The following is a 20,661-nucleotide window of genomic DNA, read 5'->3' as shown; positions in this document are numbered from 1 at the left end:
AAAAAAAAAAAAAGTTTGAATAGTACTGACAAAGAACCAGCCTGTTAATAGAAAAATAATCTAAAGAGAACACAGGCCTCAGAGGAAATGCAGAAAGACTACAGACATGAGCTTTTCCTTTTTTCCCATGTATCATCCCAAACTCAAAATCAAGATATTTAAGGAATGAACAACAATGTTAAGTTCATAAAATTGGTACTACTAGGTGGAAAGTTAAGACACTGATATACATAACAACAGTCTTTTAGGAAACAATCTACCTTCCTAAAATACAAAATCTTACACATTTTGAAATCTAGATAAACAACTAAACCCTTTATCTAACTTTAAAGCACAGATGCCTTGTCCACGGTCCTGACTAGATGGGCTATGTCTCAGTAAAGCAAAGAGCCTTCTTCAACTTAGTAGAACTCTACTTCTGGACTAGGTTTCAATTGTTCCCAAGTGGTACAGAACATGAGTCTTAATGTTAATTAATTCCACAAGAAATAATTTAAATGGAAGCTGCTGTCTCCTTCAATAAATACATTATAAAAAATGAAGACAAAGTATCAATAAAGTAAATTGTGCTAAATTTAAAGGCCTACCATAGAATATAAAATGATAATAAAGTTTGTCCACATTCATTAAGTCTTTTATTTTAAAAACAAACAGAATAATCTATCCTATAACATAAATCCTTATAATTTAGGATTCGTCCACCTAAAAGAGTAAGTTATGAATTTCCTCCCATAAGAGTAAGTTATTTCATAACTGCTTCATTCAGACACAAATAGATCTCTTAACACAAGTCAGATAAACAGTAAAATCTCAACTGGACTTCTAAATAATCAGATTCCTGCTCATTACAACTTCCCTCACTTCCTTATATGCAAATATATATGCATGCATTTTGTTATCAGAAAAATATATAAAAGAAAACATAAGGTTTTAAGACATGTCATTCAAATGAATATACATACATCCAGTAATATAGTTCTCTTTACATAAATATTAATCCACTTCAACGGAGTCACTAAGAAAACAGACTTAGGGGTCAGACTGCCTGGATCAGAATTTTGGTTCTGCTACATTCTAGCTATCACTTTAAGGTTCTTAAATGCCAGTTTCACCATCTATAAAATCAGAGTACTATTATCCAGCTCAGATGACGTGCAAGAAAAGAATGAGTTCATATGAGGAAGGTGTTCATAACAATGCCTAACACACAGTAAATATTCAGTATTAGTTATAATTTTATTATTACTTAGTGAGAGTATGAAACCATACTAACATATTTGAGAAGACTTAATATAAAGGAAACTATTCTCTGTGTAACTGGAAGATGAAAATGACATTCTCCCACACCTGTGGTTTCCAGCCAAACAAAATACAGGCATATGAGTTAAACATTTACCTCAAGTAGATACACTCCTTGGAGAGAACAATTATGGAAGAAAGAAGGGCTGCTTATGCACAGGGAGACAGCTCAGGGGGCGGAGTGTATGGAGGGATGGACACTGGGAAGAGGTAACTATGGGGAGGAAGTGGGAGGGGAGCTGTTGCATTGTGGTAAACTGTGGTCAATGACATGAGACAAAGTATATGTGAACTGCTGTATGGAAAGTGAATTTGCTCTGTAAATCTTCACCCAAATCACAATTAAAAAAAAAAAAAAAAAAAAAGACAGATTCTCTGAAAATTATAAAACACCTCGATTAAGCCATATTTAAGCTACTATCAGTATGGCCACAAGCAATCACATTACTTTCCTATTTAAAAAAGCTGTTTCAATAGTTGGACTTTAATTTAGGATCAAAGATCCCCTTCATCTTTGTTGTACATTCTAATTCACAATCTCCTCTACTGTCCACACAAATCCATTGTGATCAGAAATACTTTGCCCTTGGGTTACTAACAAGACTTCATGTATGTTTCATAGATGTGTGTTTGAAGGAAGGGAGGCAATAAATCTCTCTTCTGACAGTGTTGGCAGAAAAAGTCTCTTGGCTGGAAGTTGTATCTCATCTCATTCTTGCTAAAGAGTAACCATCTATTTATACAATAAGCCATGTCTATGAACCTCTAAGAATGTTATACTTCTTGTTAGGTCTGCCAAGTCAGCTATGATTCACAGTGACCCTATGCACAACAGAACAAAACACCATCCCATCCTATAACATCCTTACAATCTTTGCTATGCTTGAGCTCATCATCACAGCCACTGTGTCAATTCATCTCACTGAGGATCTTTCCCCTTCTTGCTGACCCTCTACTTTACCGAGCATGGTACCCTTTTCTCCAGAAACTGGTTGCTTGTGACAGTATGACCAAAGTACAAGAGACAAAGTGTGGCCATTCTCTCCCTAAGGAGCATTCTGGCTGTACATATTTCAAGAGAGATCTGTTCATTCTAATGGCAGTCCATGGTATTTTCAATATTCTTCACTAGCACAATTCAAAAGTTTCAATTCTTCTTAGATCTTGCTTATTCACTGCCCACGTTTCACATGTGTATGAGACTACTAAAATTATCATTGGGTTGGGTCAGGAACACACCTTAGTCATCAAAGTGACATCTTTGCTTCTTAACACTTTGCCCAATGCAATAAGGCATCTGATTTCTTTACTGCTGCTTCCATGGGTGTTGATTGTGGATCCAAGTAAAATCAAATCCCTTACAACTTCAATCTTTGCTCCAATTATCATGATGTTACTTATTGGTCCAGTTGTGAAGATTTTCGTTTTATGGCAAGAGATAATCCATACTTGTAAGCTGTAGTCTTTGATGTTCATCATAAGTGCTTCAAGTCATCTTCACTTTCAGCAAGCAAGGTTGTCATCTGCATATCATAGTTTGGTTAATGAGTTTTCCTCCAATCCTGATATTCTTCTTTCATATAGTCCTACTTTTAGATTTGTTCAGCATACAGACTGAGTAAGTAGGGTGAAAGGATACAATCCTGACACACTTCTTTCCTGGTTTCAAATCACACAGTATCCCCTTGTTCTATTGCCTCTTGGTCAATATCCAGGTTCTACACAAACACAGAGAACTGTTCTGGAATTCCCATTCTTTGAAACGTTATCCATAATTTATTATGAGCCTCACAGTTGAATGTCTTTGTATAGTCAATAAAAAACACAAGTAAATCTATTTCTAGAATTCTTTCCTTTCAGCCAAGATCCATCCGACATCAGCAATGATATCCCTCATTCCATACTCTATCCTGAATCCAGCTTGAATTTCTGACAATTCTCTGTCAATATACTGCTAGAATAGTTTATTTTCTTTTTGGTTTTTTGGACTTTTTTATTTGGGTGGAAGTATACAGAACAAATTCATTTTCCATAGAACCACTGATACACATTTTGTTTCATGACATTGATTGCAATACCCATAACGCTCTCTTCCTACTTCCTCCTTATGGTTGGTTACCTTTTCTCTGTGCCCTTCTTTCCTATGCATCCTGCCCTTTGGACTATCTCCCTGTGCAAATAATGCCCTTCTGATCTCTCATGGTTGATCATTCTAAGCAGTGCGCCTACCTGGTATAAATGTTCACCTTATACGCCTTTCTATTATTTGGCTGGGAGCTCTGGTAGCATAGTGCCTAAGGCACTTGACTGTTAACCAGAAGGCTGGCGGTTCAAACACACCAGCCACTCCTTGGAAGGAAGATGGGGCAATCTACTTCCATAGTGATACTGCCTCAGAAACCCAAAGAGGGGTCACTATGAGTCGGGTCCGACTCGACAGCACATAACAACAACAACATTATTTGGATGGAAGCCACAGGAATGAGTTCAATTACAGGCCCGAAGGGTCACAAGGGGCCAAAGTCTTGGGGGTTTCATCAGTCTCTATCGGATCAGTGAGCCTAGTCTTTTTAATGAGTTTGAGTTTTGTTCCACACTTTTCTCCTACTCTTTCCAGGCTCCTCTTTTGATCTGCAATAGTTTCTTGCTACAGTAGTCTGTGAATTATCTTCAGCTAAATTTCATTTGTATCTGATTTTAATGATATTGTTGATTAATTTCTGCATTCTGTTGGATCGCCTTTACTTAAAATGGGCACAAATAAGGATCTCTTCTAGTCAGTTGGCGAGGAGCTGTCATCCAAATTTCCTGACATAAATAAGCAAGTGCCTCCAGCACTGAATCCACACGTTGAAAACATCTCAGTAGGTATTCTGTCAATTCATGGAGTCTTTCTGCCAATTCCTTCAGTGCAGGTTGGACTTGTTCCTTCAATACCATCAGTCCTTGATCATATGCTACTTCATGAAATGGCTGAATGTTAACCAATTCTTTTTGGTACAGTGACTGTGTATTGTCTCCATCTTCTTTTGATGCTTCCTGTATCATGCAGAATTTTGCCCACAGAATCCTTTAAAAGTGCAACTTGAGGCTTGAATTGTTTCTTCAATTCTTTCAACTTGAGAAATGCCAAGTATATTTATTCTTCCCTTTTGGTTTTCCAATTCCACATCTTTGCACATTTCCTTATAATATTTTGTCTTCTTCAGCCACCTTTGAAATCTTCCATTCATATCTTTTCATCATCATTTCTTCCATTTGCTTTAGCTACTAGCAAGGTTCAGAGTCTCTTCTGACATCCATTTTGGTCTTTTGTACTGTTCTTGTCTTTTTAATGACCTTTTCCTTTCTTCATGCATGATGTTCATAATGTCACCCCACAACTTGTCTGCTTTTCGGTCAGTGGTGTTCAAATTGTCAAATCTTTCTTCAGAAGGTCTCTAAATTCACGTGGAAAACGATCATGTTCATATTTTGGTTCTTATAGACTTAATTTTCTTCAGCTTCAACCTGAACTCGCATGTAAGTAATTGATAGTCTGTTCCACAGCCAGCTCTTGGCTTTGTTCTGACTGATGATATTGAGCTTCTACATCGCCTGTTTCCACAGATGTAGTCAATCTGATTCCTGTGTATTCCACCTGGGAAGGTCCACATAGATAGTCGCTATTTATGTTGTTGATAAAGGTATCTGCAATGAGTAACTTGTTGGTCTTGCAAAATTCTATCATGCAATCTGTGGCGTCATTTCTATCACTGTGGTCATATTTTCCAACTACAAGTGATGCTTCTTTGTTTCCAATTTTCACATACCAATGACCAAAAATCATCAGTACAACTTGATTCCACGTTTTGTCAATTTCAGACTGCAGAAGTAGGTAAAAATCTTCAATGTCTTCATCTTTGTCTTTAGTGGTTGGTAAGTAAATTTGAGTTAATAGCAGTATTAACTGGTCTACCTTGTAGGCATATGGATATTATCCGATCACTGACAGCACTGTATTCAGGATAGTTTTTGCAATGTTCTTTTTGACAATGATTGCCATGCTGTTCCTCTTCAATTCGTCATTTCCAGCATAGTACATCGTATGATTATCTGATTCAAAATGGCCAATACCAGTCTATTTCAGCTCACTAATGCCTAGAATATTGATCTTTATGCATTCCATTTCATTTCTGACAACTTTCAGTTTTCCTAGATTCATACTTCATATATATCCCACATCAAATTATTAATGAATGTTGCTGCTATTTCTTCCCATTCTGAGTTGTGCCCCATCAGCAAATGAAGATCCTGAAAGCTCTACTCTGTCTACGTCATTACGGCTGACTCTACTTTGAGGAGGCAGCTCTTCCTCCGTCATTCTGAGTGCCTTTCAACCTGAAGGGCTCATCTTCCAGTACTATATCAGACATTTTTTCAGTGCTGTTCAAAAAGTTTTCCTCTGAAAATAGCTGACCATACTAGGGCCTTTCTGAGAGTGAAATGAGAAACTTTTAATATGTATATTGGAAAGGTATAAACTAATACTGTTCCTGGTAAATCTGGATGTATAGTCAATCACAGTATGAAAAAACTGGTAGAACCCTAAAGTATGGGTATAATATATCATTACTAAAATTTCACTATCATACATATAAGTTTAATCTTAAAAATGTATGCAGTAGAAAGCTACTGTTAACAAAGGCAACTTTAAAATACAATTAAATCAATTCTCCTTTTTTTTTTTTCCTTTTGTTGTTGTTGTTGTTATGTGCCGTCGAGTCAAACCCGACTCATAGCGACCCCTCCCTTGGGTTTCTGAGGCAGTATCATTACAGAAATAGGATTGCCTAACCTTCCTTCTGAGGAGTGGCTGGTGGGTTTGAACCGCCAGCCGTTGGTTAGCAGGCAAGTGTCTTAGCCACTATGCTACCAGAGCTCCCTTTTTCCTTTTAGTAGTTCATAAACAAAAAAGAAAACCCAAGCTTTCCTTAAGAAAAATAGAGTATTTTTTTAAGGAAATACTTACAGGAAAATTCCTGAGCCACATCTTTCTCTCATTAGCTGCTTATGATTCTTAAGGTGATCTAAATTACAGCAAACTCTATAGAACATACTGTAATCATGTTCTATAGTAACTGGTAACTGAAAATGTGGCTTTCTGCTGGAACAACATTCAGCTGGCATATATCTATGTACACATAGTATTGTTTTCAGCTGGTGCTCATTCTGAATGGTAAATTCTTGTAACAAGCCGTCAATCTGAAAATCACCTATGGCTTTATGGATGTATAAATATGTTGTTAACTCAACTAGCTAGCAAATTTAGGGATGTCAAGTATACATAATACACTGTGACTCCCACTACAGTGAAACACAGATGGAAATGCATGATCTATAATCTCTTCAACAGTTTACAATATAGTAAAAGTAAGAAATAATTTAGATAGCCTCAACTTATAACCTGTGAACCTAACAAATATGCTACAGTTAAGGACTGCTTAAATCAGCACAGAATAAGTAAGCATTCCTTAAATGCCAACAGGACAGCGTGCAAATATGATTCAAGATTAAACCTCAAAGGAAATCTGAGCAGGTAGCTCATGTAGCTAAGAATTAACTTTAAGCAGAAAAACAGATTAAATAACATAAAAAATTTATTATCCTTAAAAACAGAGGTTATTTGGCAAAGAAATTGAGTAATTTTCCTATTCTTAAAAAGTGCTTCTGAATATTTTTAAACCAATGCAATATTTACTTTTTCATCTGTAATTCATACCACCTTTCTCCTATTTACTTTAATAAACATCTAATTCGAAAATACATAAAATGTTAGCCATTTGGGGATATACTATACTAGCTAAAGGAGCTCTGGTAGCTTAATGCCTAAGGCATCTGACTGCTAACCAGTTCAAACCCACCAGCCACTCCTCAGAAGGAAGGTTGGGCAATCTACTTCCATAGTGACATCACCTCGGAAGCCCAAGGAGGAGGCACTACAAGTCGGGTCTGACTGGACGGAACATAACAACAACATGTTAGCTAAGGAGCTCTGGTAGTTCAGTGGCTAAGACATTCAGCTGCTAAGCAAAAGGTCAGCAGTTTGAACACACCAACTGCTCTGTGGGAGAAAGATGAGGATTCTGTAAAGATTTACAGCCTTGGAAACTCTATAGTGCAGTTCTACTCTGTACTAAAGAGTCATTATGAGTGGGAACCCACTCAATGGCAGTGGGCTTGTTTTTTGTGGTTTTGCTATTAGCTAGTAAGTAATAAAGTTCTTTCAAATTATGCACCTAGTAACATTTAAATGAGATTACTAAGCAATCCAGCCTAAGGATTATTTCATTTTTGCACAAACTAATAGTATACACTGCTCCTGTCTTAATCTCATTAAGCAAATATGAAGAAGAAAATGAACTATTTCTACATCCTATCAAACTCCTTTCTACAGGACAAAGGATTCATTTATGAATTACCCTAAGTCCTCTTCACTTTCTCCTTTCACTTAGTTTATTCTCAGCAGAATAAAGACTCATAAATCATGGGCCCGATCCCAATTTATGAACAAGATATTGTACCTTAGAAATAATGCTACATGATGTAAGCACCTCAAAACTATTCCAGTCTTTTTTTCCTCTATTTTTGAGGCAATGGGTTCTCTAAAAGCCCTAAGTCATTATTCATAATGACTGTTCATCTTTTTTGAGAGTAGGGATAACAGTGGGAGGGAATCAAAGCTAATGGGGATGTGAGCAGAGGCTGTAGTTAACATTTAGGGGCTAAGGATAAATACCTTAGGGAAGGATTATACAGACCCTTTATTTGGCTCTGTTCTCTGCTCACATAATCGGTACCTTAAAATGTAGATAACTCTTTTACAATGCAAATCAGTGGGAATACATGGCTATTTAGTATAAATTAATTTTAATAAGAGAAGCATATCTAAACATTCCTCACATGTAGTTCTGATTAGAAACAGCAGTTAATCTTTTAATATTAATGATAGTTGTTGTTGTTGTTGTTATGTGCCGTCAAGTCAGCCCCGACTCATAGCGACCCCTCCTTGGGTTTCCGAGGCAGTATCCCTACGGAAGTAGGACTGCCCATCCTTCCTTCCGAGTACATAATCATATTACTACTGTCATATTTCCTAGGAAGAAATTATAATCTCAATCAATCCTGTTAAGTTTTATAAAAAATTTGTTAAAGGGATAAATACTGAAAGCATACATGGACTAAAAGAATAAGAAAGCCCACACAATGAGACATTGAAACTGTAAATAAAAATGAAATTTTGGGATCGTTTATGAGTTTTGTTCTCTAATATAACTGACCTAGTTTTTAATGAAACTAAAAATACAGTGAAAATTTACATCAATTCTCTCTTATATTAAAAAAGTAATTATCAAATACATGGCACCCAGTTGCAATCTACTAAAAGGAAAGAAATATACAAAGAAGGAAGATGACCAAATTGGAATTTTAATTTCAATCCCCTTAAAGGAAAAAAAAAATCTATCTATCTATACAGATAGATATATAGACTCCCACACACCATACATATATATACACACACACACACACACACATATTTTACATATATATATTTTCCTAACCTACTCTACTTCTAAGTGTCTTAAAAAATTTTTTCAAGACCTGTTAACAAATGGTTTATGCAACTTTAGCTTAAAGTCTTTTTACATTCTTGTCTTTACATCTGTATCTGTTTCAGTGTGAATCTGTTGAAGAGTAAACATAAGTATCATATCTATTACTTAAAACACAATCCAGTCGATGAAGATCCTCTTTTCAAATATATTTTAATTAAATTCAAAATAAAAGTAACTCATGGGTTATTTTTTTTCTTTCAAACATCAAATGTCTTATTTACTATTTACCTGGTGGTGGAATCAGAGGTGGAGCAGTACTGACAGTTGGAGGAGGTGGAAGAAATGGAGGAGGTGGAAGGTGGGTGGGAGGAGCTCCTGGAGGGAAAAACGGAGGTGGTTTGCTAAAGTTGTTGTCTACTTCAGTAGCAGATCTTTCAGAAAGAACCTAAAATCAGAGCATAGTTAATTATAGAGATGAGTAATTGTTTTTCTCTAAGATTAAATCAGTAAATTTAATTTAATTTAATCAAAGTTTTATTTACATACATATATTTGGAGAGATAATATTTCTGTGTTGATGTGTGTGTGCATATACACACACACTTTTTTAAAATGTTCATATTCAAAGCCTAAGAAGAACTGAATTACATAAAAAAATTTTGAGAAGCAATTAAGTATTTTATAAATATAAAAAATGTTATCAATGGCATTATTAATCATAGACACTAGCATTAAGAGATTAACATGGCAGAAGAGTCAATCACTGAATCTATTGATACACAAAACAAGAAGGAAAGCACCATCTAGGAAAGTGGACTTCTAACAAGCTGTGACATGCAAGTCTGGGAAGCACAGCAGAAACGGCCTAGAGCATATTTTGTTTCTACTTCTCAAATCCATCCTGATCAAAGCATGTATCATTTAAATACATAATCCTTTCTTTAATTAACTTTTCCTACATGTGTTGTTGTTGCTGTTATGTGCCAAGTCGGACCCGACTCATAACAACCCCTCCTTGGGTTTCCAAGGCAGTATCACTATGGAAGTAGATTGCCCCATCTTCCTTCTAAGGAGTGGCTGGTGGGTTTGAACTGCTACTCTTCTGGTTAGCAGTCAAGTGCCTTAGGCACTCAAGCACCCTAGCACAGAATTACTCAAAAGAGTTTAGTATAGTAATTTTTATAATGCTTCTACAAATAGCCACTTTTTAAAGGAACAGAATTATTTTAGGAAACCATGGCATTTTAACTGGTGGTGGGAGAAGATCTTCCATTTTAGAAATGATTTTTATTTTCAGATGCTAAAAAGAATACTTTTTACATGATTAATTTACTAAAGTTAGTAAGAATCAAAAACATTTTAGACACTTTTTAAAGTACTCAGGAAAAAAGGAGTTAAGTAATGAAAAAGTGTGACCAAGCTGTATAACTTAATTCCCGAAAATCTGTTAGTCAAGTTTTAACTTGAATTATCCAAGTGACTCATAAGTCATCTTAACATTCTTTCATTTATGAAAAAAAGAAAATATATTTCTCTCAGAGATGCCGTATTATGATATACCCAATCCAATGAGGCTATCATGAAGATTTTAAGTCATATTTTTAAGACTATGGAAAATGTAAATTTTAAATGAAAAAAGGATATACAAAAATATAATCATAATATAATGCTTAGTGAGACAAGGAAGAGATAGACCAGAATTTTAAGAGTGGTTATCTTCAGGTGAAAGACTTATTGGTGATTTTTACTATCTTCTGAAACTTTTCTCATATTTTCTTTAAAGAAAAAAAACTACAGAATGTATTTATAATGGAGGGAGGAGCACAAAAATAAAAAATCCCTACTGGAAAAGATACAAATGCTATAAATTATAAAGAGAAAAGTTTTGTAATAAATACAAAGGCAGTCAGGTCTGTATTGTAAATCTCTTTGTAGCGCCTAAAGTACATTTTTTGAGCAAATTAAGTGAAAATATGGACAAAATCTTTCAGTCGGGAATGACAAGTGGTTTTTAAATATTAAACCTGTATGTTGCTGTTTTCATTTGCCCGTCGTCTTCCTTCTACTCTGCTGATAGTTATTGTCTGACCAATAACATCAATTGCCCCTGGTAATCGCCTGTAATGTAAAAATTGAATCAATTCAGTTTCTTCTAATTAGCTATTTGAAAATAGAAACAATGATTGCAAATAAAATCTAAAACTTTTGCAATGTATTTTAAAACAAAATCTGATCACAATACATACTGACAGAAGCTTCACTAATTTAGCTTGATCTCACTTTGTACTGTCATTAAAAACTACATTGCTTAAGCTAGAAACAACACAACCAAAAATTATATAATATTAAGTTATAAGTATTTATCTAGCTTTTCTTCTAAATTTACAATTTTCTAATAGTCTCCAACTGAATTTATTATGGAGCTAAATCAGGTAGCAAATCCTTGACAAATGAAAATAAAATATGCTGACCACTGTACTTGTAATAAGTATCACAATTCTATTACACAAACAAACAAACAAAAAGCCCCAAAAGGCTTGAAGGAAATAACGCTCATTTTGAGAGAGGATATTTTCCTTACTTATATATTCTGAGCATTAGAAAACACTAAAAGACAACAAGTTTTCCATTCTTTTAGGTAGAAAAATGTAAATGCTTCCTACCTCCAATTGTATTCCTTTAAAGCTTAAAGTGTATGATGATATGGAAAAACAGTCTACCACAACACAATGCTGCAAATTTAATATCAAAACCTAAGTTAAATTTTCAAAAGTGTAATGTTAAAAGCCACTGTATACTTGATTATGGACATCATAAAAATATATGCGCTCACTAAGATATAAAAGTCACTTTTAAGAATAGGCGATGATATCAAGTGCAACTACTGATTTCTCTCTGTCTGGAGCAAAGAAGAGTGAAGAAAATCTAAGACACATGGAATCAATTAGTCCAAAGGACTAATGAACTACATGAACCCGAGCCTCTATGACCATCAGACAAGAACTAGATGGTACCCCAGCTACCACTGCCAGCTACCTATAAAGACATCAAGTGGAAGTCCTGGATAGAATGGGAGAAAAAGGTGGGACAAAACTCAAAATCATAAAAAAGACCAGTCTTACTGGTCTGACAGAGACTGATAGAACCCTCAATCGTTTGGCCCTGAGCCATCCTTCAAGCCTAGAACTAAACTCACTCCTGTGACTCAGCTTTCAGCCAAACATCAGGCAGGCCTCTAAGGTGAACATAATACCAGGGAAGTACGCACTCCTTAGAACCACCATCCATCTATCAAAAGGCATATACGGTGAACATTTACAGCAGGTACGTACACTCTTTAGAATGATCAATCATTCAATCATGGGAGAACAGAAGAGCAGTATTTGCACAAGGAGATAGCTCAGGGGGTGGGGGGACACGAATGTGTAGGAAAGGAGGACATGGGAAAAAGGTCACTACCACAAGGTGGAACTGGGAAGAGGGCTGTTACATTGTGGGAATTAAAATCAATGCCATGAAACAAAATGTGTATGAACTGTTACATGGAAAATGACTTTGCTCTGTAAACTTTCACCCAAATCTCTCTCTCTCTTCCCTTGCACACACACACACACACACACACACAGAGGCAGGATTTGCCCAGAGATAAAGCTCAAAAGGCAAGAAGACATAGGTAAGAAGGATGAACAGAAACCGCAAACATAGGAGGAAGTGGGAAGAGTGTTGTTACATTGAGGGGACTGCAAGTAAAGTCATGAAACAAAATGTGCATGAATTGTTGAAATCAGTACTATCTATAAACTTCCAACCAAATCATAATGAAAAGTTTAAAAAATAAAAAAGATAAATTTACAACTGAAAAGAATACGCAATGAAAAAGGGATGCAAATTAGATTAATTTCTCTTCATCTGTATTTCAATTCTGCACAATTCTACCTTTCATACTTTATAAAACACCATATATACTTGCACAACCACAACAGTTAGGTTCCTAAACTCACTAACAATAACAGCAATTACCATTTGTTGAATCCTTGTATGTTATACCTAAACCTTACAATAACCCTTAATTTAAAAATTACTGTATACTTTTCAGAGATGATAAAACTATAGAGTTAGGGTGAAGCCATTTTTCCAAGTTGTAATTAAATGGTAAAAGTTTGAAACATGAGTCTTCCTCTGAAATCTACAGATCCCTTCCCTCCACTCATGCTACCTTGTAGCAAGAGAATTCACCTTTGAGAAATTTAAAACATTTCTCCAACAGTTGGAGAAAAGTTCATCACAAGTGAACCTCAGATAGCCCCAAAAATAATTTTAAGCTCACAAAATAAAGACAACCCTATAAAAGTACATAACAGCATTTGAAATGTCTTAAAAAATGCAGTCAATTGCAACTTAACTTTTTTTTTGCCCACTAAAAGTTCCTTTCTCTGTAATTTTAACCCAGTAAAAAAAAATGTTCAATGTCAAAGTTCTGATTTTATGCCTGGGTTACCACCAACCTCCCAGATTCCCTCATGATCTCAAAGACAAAGAGTGATTTTATTTAACTTAAATTCTCCAAAACAGCTGGGAAAATAGTCTTAATATTCACACAACAGAAAAATCCAAACATCTCCAACATAAAACAAATTATCGTTACAATTTCTTTCTTAAAACTTAGCTTGCACACAGCTATGCCCACGTAACTTCATACACGCCATCAACCCTCTCATACACATACATCTCAGATTCCAACATACTAACAGATTCAGGCGCAGAGTCTAAGGCTATGATTTCCTTCACCATTTACTGCATTCTAGACTTCACCTTAAAAACTTTCTACTCTACTATTCTCTTTCTCACTCTTTTTCTATTTCCAATCTCTGGATTCTACCCTACCCATTTTTATATAAATTTATCCCCATCAAAGACAAATTCTTACAACCTGCTTGGATTTACAATTTGGATTACAAATTCTCACAAACTGTTAAAAGTAGCAAAAATTAAATCTAAGTAAAATACATTAATTTTTTGTTAAGTGAAAAGATTTCTATAATCTTTTGTATGAGTTATACTAAGGACTTCTATTTTCAAAAACTCTGGAACAAACCAAGGTGAAAGGAAAGCACAGAACCATTTGGTCACACAACTCTGTGAAGAGACAAGACGTTTGATTTCAGATCAGCTCCTTATGTCTTCCCCTAAAATTGCTTCCCTTTCATGGGGACAAATTAAAGTAAAAGGTTCTACTAAAACCTGTAAGCACTATGAAGTGTGGCCAGGGGGCAGGCTGGCTTGGGATTGGCAAGAAATAGGAATAGAGCATTCTCCTGGTGTGCAGTCTACAGATATGGAATAAGCTATTAAGAAGGGTGTAACTGACTAGCCAAGCTATGACTAGCTTCATAGCTTTGACAGTGCCTCCATAAATTCTGGAATACCCTGAAAAACAAGGCATTGATCTGTTCGTCTTCCAGACACAGCAGGCAGTGAAGGAATATAATGCCTTGGTTGTCCAATGGGTCAGGGTGGGAGGTGTTATCCATTTTACCTGCTGATGGGACTTTAAGAGTAAAAATAAATCAATCCATAGGCAATGAGCAATACACAAGATAAAACAAAAACAAAAAACACTCTGGGAACATGTGAGTATTCATCATCTCTTAAGGTGTGCATTAAAAATATTCAGAGAAGTTGAATTACATTTTGCAGCTGTAGAAAATTTAAATGAATTATTTAATCACTAAGTGGCAAATTACTATATCTCTAAAAACATGCAATTAGGAAATCAGCCTTATTGCATGTATATTCCTACTGAGAGCCCAGAAAACGCTAACTCCTACATTTTTATAATAATACATCCTTGACACAGATGGATTTATCTTAAGTAAAGTTAACTGACATTTTATCATTTTAGTCAGAAATAGTTAATGATAGGTAAGAACACATCAAAGTATAAAAAAATCACATAATACTTAACATGGATGAATGATGAAACTATCTAGTGTTATTCTGATGACATATTAAGGAAAATAACATCTTGAACCATATTGTTCTATGAAAGTTCTCGATACACTACTTTTTATTTCACTGCATAAAAATTTTTACTAGAGTTTCACTATATATAAGGAAATCTACAGTAACTTGGGTTTCCACATAGCAAGCAAGTTTAACTGATCCTAGCACCTTGTTTAAGGAGGCAGACAAATGATGCTGCTACAATTCTGTTCTCTACACTGGATTCAATCATGTAATAAAAAGGTGCCAGCCAACCACACTGGATGTCTGAGTTAATCTACAGTTTAAAATGGGCAGTAAGTATTCAGCATGAATATGAAAACATCTGTGAAATTATCATGGATTAAAATTAAAGCATCATTTTAATGATTCTGATATTGTAGAAGGAATTTAAAGGCTGCATACAGAGATGTACCAGATGTTTACAGATGTAAGAATATCAGGACCATAGGAATATACACAAAAGGCGAATTGCTAACCTTCTGCCACTAATTTATATGAGCTTCTTATTGTTACCAACCAAAGTAAAACTCTCAATTCACTGCCTTTGAGTCAGTTCTGACTCACAGTGACCCCTCCTTGGGTTTCTGAAGCAGTATCTCTACAGAAGTAGATTGTCCAACCTTCCTTCCAAGGAGTGGCTGGTGAGTTTTAAGCACCAGCCTTCTGGTTAGCAGTCAAATGCCTTAAGCACTACACTACCAGAGCTCCTAGCAAAGGACAGCATTAATGAAACGGTCTTTAAGTGCACAAATAAAAACAAACCACTGGCTCTTTAAAAAAGCTTCTTGTCCAGGCAATAATAATGGCTAATATTTACTGACTACCTATTATGTGCTCAGTAACCATTTTTCTAAGTGCTATATATATTAAATCCTCACAATAACTCTTTAATTATTCCCCTTTTACAGAGGAGAGTCACAGAAAAAAATTCTTTGCGTTCACCTTAAGGCCAAGTATGATAAAGTGTATATAATTATTTTTAAAACTTTTTGATTAAAAAACACAGTAAAAAATATACTTTATACGCATTTTACATCCACACCTCACTTATTGGTATGGTTATTAGGTTCCAAAGATCAGGCTACTATGTGAAAATCAGCATTATGTAAAAATGCAGGATGACCACAACACATCACAAAATGGAAGATGACTATATCATTATGTAACTGCCAAACTGTATCATCACAAAACCACCAAATTACAACATAACATAACTGCAAAAATTTCATCATTACAGAAAAATCCACTGCCATGATTCAGACTCACAGCAACTCCCACTGGGTTTCCAAGGCTGTAAATCTTCACAGAAGTAGATTGCCTCATTTCCCTTCTGTGGAGCAGCTGGTAGGTTTGAAGCTCTGACCTTCTGGTTAACAGCCAAATGCCTTATCCACTGAGCTACGAAAGTTCCTTGAATTGTATCATTACGTAACTTCAAACCACTGAGAATCTGGCCTAGCCAAGTTGACACATAACCTTAAGCAACACAGCTGGTATTGCTCGTCCCTTGAGTCTCAGTATTAGTTACTACAAGACATAGGTCATTAATGGGGAAAATAAGTCAGAAAGTAGATTTCTTACTATGGCCATAAACGTTAAATATTGGATAACGAAGTCAGTAATTGAGGAGTACATGTATATGAACAGGTGAAACAAAAGTTACATGGAACAATACTTAAACTTTAAAAAATTAATTTGCTATGTAAACTTTCATCCCAATCACAATAAAAAGTGAAACAAAATATTTATTATAAAGGAAAAAGTGTAACATTAATATCAACTATGATTTTATTAATATTTAAATATAACAAAGGGAAAAAGCAAAATAAAACAATACATAACCAAGAAATGACGACTGACTCCTCTAAATTGATTATACAACAAACTAATGGATTGCAAGTTTATGCTTTGAAAATACTCGAATAAGAACTCCAGATGGATCAAAGACTTAAATGTGAAACCCAAAACTATAGAGTTCCTCAAGGAAAAAGTAGGGGCAAATTTAGGGGCCCTACTAAATGGCATAAATAGACTCAAGCATAACTCAAAATGCACAAACAGCAGAAGAGAAACCAGATGATTGGGACCTTTTCTAAAAATTAAATTTTTATGTGCTTCCAAAGACTTCTCCAAAGAGTCAAAAGAGAACCTACAGATTGGGAAAGAACATTTGGTAATGACATATCTGACAAGGGACTTATTGCTAGAATTTATAGAAAACTCCAACACCTCAATAACAAAAAGACAAACAATCCAATTAAAAAATGAGAAGAAGACATGAATAGACACTTCACCAAGGACGATCTGCAAGTGGCCAACAAACATATGAAGAAATGCTCGCAATCATTAGCTATTAGAGAGATGCAAATCAAAACAACGCGATACCATCTTGCTCCAGCACTAGTAACAAAGTTCAACAAGAGAGAAAATAACAAATGCTGGCGAAGTTGTGGAGAGATTGGGACTCTCATACACTGCTGGTGAGACTGTAAAATGGTACAACCATTATGGAAAGCAGTATGGCAATTCCTTCAAAAGTTGGAACTAGAAATACCATTTGACCCAGATATTCCATTACTAGGTATATACCATAAAGAAGTGAGAGTCATGACAAGAACAGACATATGCAAACCCATGTTCATCACAGCACTATTTACAATAGCCAAAAGATGGATACACCATCTTGGATACATCAACTGAGGAATGGATATCCAAACTATGGTACATACACACAATGTAAGACTATGCAACGCTAAAGAATAATGTAGAATCTGCAAAACACCACATAACATGGATACTTGGAGGACATTATGCTGAGTGAAATAAGTCAATCACAAAAGGGCAAATATTGTATTAGTCCATTATTGTAATAGTCAAGGAAACGTTTATCTATGGAAGATCATTTTCTTTGTTGGTTACCAGGGGTGGGAGGGAAGGGTAGGGAATACTGTTAGACAGATAAGTTTTGATGTGGGTGAAGAAAAGGGCAATGTACCAAATGTGAGTGATCAATATAGTGGCATTGAGGAAGAGAAAGACAGAGAGAGGTACGTGGGAAGTATAGACAACAAAGATAAACCCTTTTGTGCATATAGTATGGCGTGGTCAGTGAAAGCAAACACAGGTATATGGGTGGATAGGCTGAAATATTAGGTATGTATATGAAGTGGAGAGTGCACACAAGAACATGTACAGGGTTGGCAGAGAGTGGTCCAATAACTTTATGTGTATGATCTGAATTCCCAGGTGTATAATGGGGCTGACAAAGGTGCAAGGTTATAGTCACTGCTTAGTCAAAGCCAGCTACCCAGAGCGTGCAAGTAGTTGAACCTGTGGGCTCGGGACCATAGTCGCAGAGGACATCAAGCTCAATTAGCATAACATACTACACAAAACACTGTTCCACTTCCTACTGTGGCGAGTAGCGACTGAAATCTTAAAAGCTTGCAAGGTGCCATCTAAATTCAACAATGGGTCTCTCCTCATCCAGAGCCAAGAAGAATGAAGAAAACCAAAAATTCATGAAAACAATTAGTCCTAGCAACTCGTACACCATCCAATCTGCAGCCCATACAACTATGAGACCAGAAGAAATAGATGGTGCTCGGCTACTACTATCAACCACTTGGAAGAGGATCTTTGTAGGAGATCTTGGATAGACAGGGAGAACAATGTAGAACAAAACTCAAAATCATTTGGGGAAAAAAAAAAAGTGGGGAACAGGTTTGCTGGCCCGAGAGAGCCTGGTGTAACCACTGAGACTATGGCCCCTAGCTGCCCTTCAGGTCTGGAATTGAACACACACCTGTGGCTTCCAGCCAAACAATAGACAGGCATATCAGTTGAGCATTTACCTGAGGTAGATACACTCCTTGGAGAGAATAAGCATGAGAGAAAGAAGGGCTGCTCAGGCATAAGGAGATAGTTCAGGGGGTAGGAGTGCATGGAGAGATGGACACAGGGAAGAGGTAACTATCGGGAAGAAGTGGGAGGGGAGATGTTGCATTGTGCTAAATTGTGGTCAGTGTCTTGAGACAAAGTGTATGTGAACTGCTGTATGGAAAGTGTATTTGCTCTGTAAATTTTCACCCAACTCACAATTAAAAAAAAAAAAAGAGAGAGAGAGGAAGAAAATACTGAAATAAGAAGTCTTCAATATTACAATGAGAACAAAAGTGAATTTCACAGAGCTGTTTTTCATAATGCCTTTCAGTGATGAGTGAAGCATACAAACAATGTACAATTCAATATAAGCCATTTAATCAAAAGGAAGAAAAACAATGTTGCCCAAGTATTTAGCTGTTATAATAGGTTGATCTGAGGATATAATTTTGCTTAATGAGACCAAGAGTCTTAACTAGCATAGACAGTTATCTAAAGAGGGATCAGGAGGTTCCTAAATTGAATGCATGTGTACATATGTATTTCTCAGGCAAGAGAGTCCACAGTTTGGAGCAAATTTTCTAAAGTATCAATGCTTAAAAGAAAGTTCAGACTCATTCATTCTAAAGGAATGGATGAATCACATATCCTTGCAGAAATCTATGAACATTGTTTTTTCACAAAAGAGCTTTTAGTAAGAAGTAGCAGCACTTACCTACTAACCAAAAAGTTAGAGGTTTGAGTGTACCCAGAAGTGCCTTGGAAGAAAGGCCTGGTGACCTTCTTCTGCAAAATCAGTCACTGCAAACCCTATGGAGCACAGTTCTACTCTGAAACACATGGCATCACCAAGAATCTCAATAGACTGGACAGCAAGCAACTGGTCTGGATTTTTGGTTTGGGGTCTACTGTTTACAAAAACACCTAGAATAAGACTACTGTATATTCCCACATTAATGAAAGATGTCTAACTCTAGTCATATACCTAAACCTATGACAGGTAACATTTCTGCATGGAAAACAACATAATATCTTTTAAACTACTTTAAGGAAAGAGATATGCTTTGAAAGACAAGTAGGATGGAGTTAGCCACAAGACATGGGAGGGACAGCATTTAGACATAAGGAAGAAGATGAACAAAGAAAAGATGTGGGGGGTAATATGTGCAGGATTGTAATTCAATGCACTATCAATCTGTTGCAACAGAAGCAGCATAATCCACCTTTGACAGTAGTTACAAATGTCTGAAGATTTTCAAAAAGGCAGAGAATCTAAATGATAGGAAAGGACTCTAATGCTGTAAAAAGCTATGCAAATGTCAGTTCTCACTGTAGCTAACTTTATCATTTTACATAGAAACCCAGGTTGCCCTACTAGCATTTGACCTTAACATTTATGCCATAATCAATTCTCTAAATTAGTGGTTCTCAACCTTGCCTGCACATCAGAATCATCTGGGGTGCTTTAAAAATTCTGATGCCCAGGATGTATACCAGACTAAATTAGAATCTCTTAGCTCCAAGTATCAATTTCTTAAAGTTCCCCAGATAATTCCATTACATAGACAAAATTGAGGACTACAAACCTAAAAGCAGATTCAAGGAAGAGACTTACATTTTGTTCTCCTCTAGAAAGAATTTAAAGTAGTGGTAAAAAGTAGTATTTCACACTTCATTATAAACTTTTACCCATGAAGATCTAGTAGTTAAGGTAAGGATATAATTCATTACATATTTTCACACTGCCATTTTAAGCTTTGTGGACTAACATGGTACATATTGCTTCTATACCAGTTTTTGATTTTTTATTTTCACAAGCACAAGAATAATTTTCTATACCAAAGCAAAAAAAAAAAAAGTATATTAACCTTATATTCTG

The 20,661-nt window shown here is 35.7% G+C and overlaps 1 protein-coding gene across 1 annotated transcript in view; it reads right to left on the bottom strand.

Moving 5' to 3' along the window:
• FIP1L1 (factor interacting with PAPOLA and CPSF1) overlaps positions 1-20,661 on the bottom strand; it is a 123,359-nt gene that overhangs the window by 40,693 nt on the left and 62,005 nt on the right. Inside the window, exons 12-13 of the mRNA XM_042781702.1 lie at positions 10,919-11,012; positions 9,183-9,339 (exon numbers count right to left, since the gene is read on the bottom strand). Coding sequence (XP_042637636.1) covers positions 9,183-9,339; positions 10,919-11,012 — 251 coding nt within the window. The remainder of the gene's footprint in view (positions 1-9,182; positions 9,340-10,918; positions 11,013-20,661) is intronic.

This window comes from Orycteropus afer, unplaced genomic scaffold, assembly GCF_000298275.1.
Source record: "Orycteropus afer afer isolate SDZICR_OR568_19922 unplaced genomic scaffold, OryAfe1.0 scaffold00153, whole genome shotgun sequence".
In the NCBI taxonomy this organism is placed as follows: domain Eukaryota; kingdom Metazoa; phylum Chordata; class Mammalia; order Tubulidentata; family Orycteropodidae; genus Orycteropus; species Orycteropus afer.
This window is presented reverse-complemented; position numbering and strand designations above follow the sequence as displayed.